The sequence below is a fragment of the Camelus dromedarius genome, chromosome 7, assembly GCF_036321535.1.
Source record: "Camelus dromedarius isolate mCamDro1 chromosome 7, mCamDro1.pat, whole genome shotgun sequence".
NCBI classification, from domain to species: domain Eukaryota; kingdom Metazoa; phylum Chordata; class Mammalia; order Artiodactyla; family Camelidae; genus Camelus; species Camelus dromedarius.
The window spans coordinates 10254674-10258011 of record NC_087442.1 but is presented as its reverse complement, the minus strand read 5'-3'; the positions used below and the strand labels follow the sequence as shown (position 1 = coordinate 10258011).

The 3338-nt window shown below is 47.8% G+C and overlaps 1 protein-coding gene across 1 annotated transcript; it reads left to right on the top strand.

The window, feature by feature from the left end:
- The first annotated feature begins 287 nt into the window (after nucleotides 1-287).
- LOC105105624 (taste receptor type 2 member 134) lies at nucleotides 288-1220 on the top strand. Its single transcript, XM_010999436.2, has one exon. The coding sequence runs from the start codon at nucleotides 288-290 to the stop codon at nucleotides 1218-1220; it is 933 nt and encodes a 310-aa protein (XP_010997738.1).
- Nucleotides 1221-3338: the final 2118 nt, after the last annotated feature.

The window sequence follows — 3338 nt, the reverse complement described above, 5'->3', positions numbered from 1 at the left end:
AAGAAGACAGTGTCATTGAGCTGGGAGTGATTTGCATGCTAAGGGAAATCACGTGGAGGATCCTCTTTTCAGATCCTGGAGGACCGGCTAGAGGGGTGGTGGTGGGGAGGTGGTGGGCTGGTGGTGGTTGCTGGTAGCTACGCTTTTGCATGAATCCAGGGAGAGAGCCTCTGAATCTTTAGTTTCAACGGAGTGTCTTGGCCAGAGAGGCTGTTTTCCCCTGTGGACGCGTCGGTCCCTGCACTCCAGAGTAGAAGCCGAGTCTGAGCGGACCCTCTCTGGAGAAGATGCTCCCCTTACCCGTGCTGATTTTCATGGCCATCTTTCTCCTGGAGTCGCTGGCTGCAATGTTACAGAATGGCTTCATGGTGACTGTGCTGAGCAAGGAGTGGGTGCGATGTCGGACACTGCCCACAGGTGACATGATTGTAGCCTGCCTGGCTGCTTCCCGGTTCTGCCTGCATGGGATGGCCCTCCTGAACAACTTCCTGTCTTCCTTTGGTTTTTATACCGAAACTAAATATTTCAGCATCCCCTGGCAGTTCATCAACTCTCTCACTTTCTGGCTTACTGCCTGGCTTGCTCTCTTCTATTGTGTGAAGATCTCATTCTTCTCGCACCGCATCTTCTTCTGGCTGAAGTGGAGGGTTTCTCGGTCAGTGCCTAGGCTGCTGCTGGGCTCCCTGGTCCTGTCTGGTCTGGCAGCCGTCTCATCAGTCATTAGGAATATGATTCTAACGCGGAGGACTGAGACCCAGAGTTCCCAGGGAAACAACACCCTGGCTAGTAGACTACAAACCGTCTCTTCATACATTTTTCTATCTCATATGATTCTTATGTGGTTGATTCCATTCCTCCTATTCCTGGTGTCCATCCTCTTGCTCATGTTCTCACTTTGCCGGCACTTGAGGCAGATGACGGACCATAGACCTGGCCCGAGTGATCCCAGCACACAGGCTCACACTGTCGCCCTGAAGTCGCTTGCCTTCTTCCTCATCTTCTACACATCATACTTCCTGTCCCTGGTTATTGCTGTTAGTAACATCAAAGCCCTCCAAAGTCACTGGCACTGGGCCTGGGAAGTGGTGATCTACGCAGGCATCTGTCTGCACTCCAGCATCCTGGTGCTAAGCAGCCCCAAGCTGAGAAAGGTCCTAAAGAAGAGGCTTTGGAGAGCCCTGGGCAAAGAGCAGTTTGTCTCGAGTTACCAGTATCAGTAACTCCTATCACTGGACAAGCTCGTGGGCGGCAAGAATGCATAAGGTTTGGGTGCTGTCCTTCTCTCTTTTCACTTCCATCTTTCTTTCCCCCTCTTTCTACGCCCTATTGATTCTTTTCCATCCCTGTTTCTACTGTCCCTTGCTCTGCGCCTAGTCCCTGGTCTGGGTCCCAGACCACCTTGGACTAGGATGGTGGCCTCATTTCCTCACAACCCTTTCTCACTCTCTGCACAAGCAGCCCAGTAATATTCTCCCAGCATCGTTTTGGTCTGTACTCCCTTTACAGAGACCTGTAACGATGGTCAGTTGTCTATGAGGTCAGCCTAATGCTTGCTTTTTTAAAAATGGTGACACAGGTTGTCCCACACCATCCCACATACATCAACTGCCCTCCTCACCACTGCTCTGCTCTCAGAGCTCCATCTCTCTACTCCAGGCCAGGAAAGCTGCTTTCTGTCTCCCCACATGCTCCTCCCTGCTGCCTGTGGTCTTTCTGCCCATCTGGAACTTCCTTCTTTCCTTCCTCTGCCCTTCTTTGCCATTCCGTTCTTTTGTGCTCTGCTTAAGACCGATTCCTCCCATGGAGCCTTTTTAGTTTGATCCCATGGAAGTCTGAGGCCATATATGAGTTTTGTGCCACTACAGGTCCTGTTTGTGATTTTGTGTATTTGCTCTATGTTGAATTGAATTGTCTGGTGGGGTGGGGGAGGGTATAGCTCAAGTGGCCATGCCTAGCATGCATGGGGTTTAATCGCCAGAGCCTCCTCTAAGAAGAAATACATAAACAAAACTAATTATCTGCTCCCCCACCAAAAAACAAAACAAAAAAAAAGGAATTGTCTGATGTGGAAATGCCATTAGGTTTTGTCCAAAAGAATATAGAAAAAGAAAACAAGGGAAATTCACCATAGTTCTTAATTTTGAGACTCTTACCCTTCCTGTTCGCTCATGCAGGACACGGACCCTGGATGCCGATGCCTGGGATGGCAGTCTCCAAACTGGTGTTTGCGTCTCAGAATGTGTGCAAATGATCCACTGAATGTGGAAAGAAAAGTGTGGCAACTCAATTTCCATTTATTTTTATCTCATCCTTTTAATTCCTATTTTTTGATGTATGTTTTATGATGTATACACTGTGTTAGTAGAGTATCACAAGCATATAATTAAAATAAATATGCATATGGTGGAATGCATGCTCTTCTTCATTGTTACTGATGGAGTTTACTATAAAAAAGTATGGAGACTGAGAGACTAGCAGAGATGGGGAAAAGCACCACACAGTGGTTAAGAGAGATCTACATGTCTGAGCTAATCAGAACAGGAGTAATAAACAGCAAGACAGAATAGAGGCTACAGAGAATTTTCAAATAAATAATTGTATTTATGTTAAGTTGTCCAGCAATCTTGGAAAGCTGAGACCCTAAGATGTTATGTTGGAATGCTAGCTGGAGGCTGAGCTACAGCAAGAGGAGTGAGAAAGGGGAGCGGAGATGAGCTCACAATGTGAAGAGTTTTCACTTAGAAGATGATTCAGGTTTTAAAGGAGGAGATTCCCAAATTGCTGGAGGAGGCATGCAGGGGGTTTCCCAGAGAGTAGAGAGGGTTAGGCTGGAGAGAGGATACTGTGGAAGGCTGGGACTACCATAAAGAAGGTGCCCTTCCCTTCCCTTCCTCTCCCTTCCCTTCCTCTCCCTTCCCTGCTCTTTCCTTCCCTGCTCTCTTTCCTTCCCCTTTTCCTCCCTTCCCTATCCCTTTCCTTCCTCCCTCCCTCCTCTCTCTCCCTTTCTCTCTCTTTCTTTCTTTCTTTCTTTCTTTCTTTCTTTCTTTCTTTCTTTCTTTCTTTCTTTCTTTCTTTCTTTCTTTCTTTCTTTCTTTCTTCCTTCCTTCCTTCCTTCCTTCCTTCCTTCCTTCCTTCCTTCCTTCCTTCCTTCCTTTCTTCCTTTCTTCACAGCAACATGAGTGAGCTGATGACTTCCTACAGGGAGGGCAATCATAAATGGTGAGAGGGTTGGTTGGAGGCAGCAAAGGTAGGAGCATCAGGAATGTTACCTGGAAGGCTGGCTGTCCCTGGGACAGAGCTCCAGAACTTTGCTGAATGTCCTGGTGCGGAGGGGATGG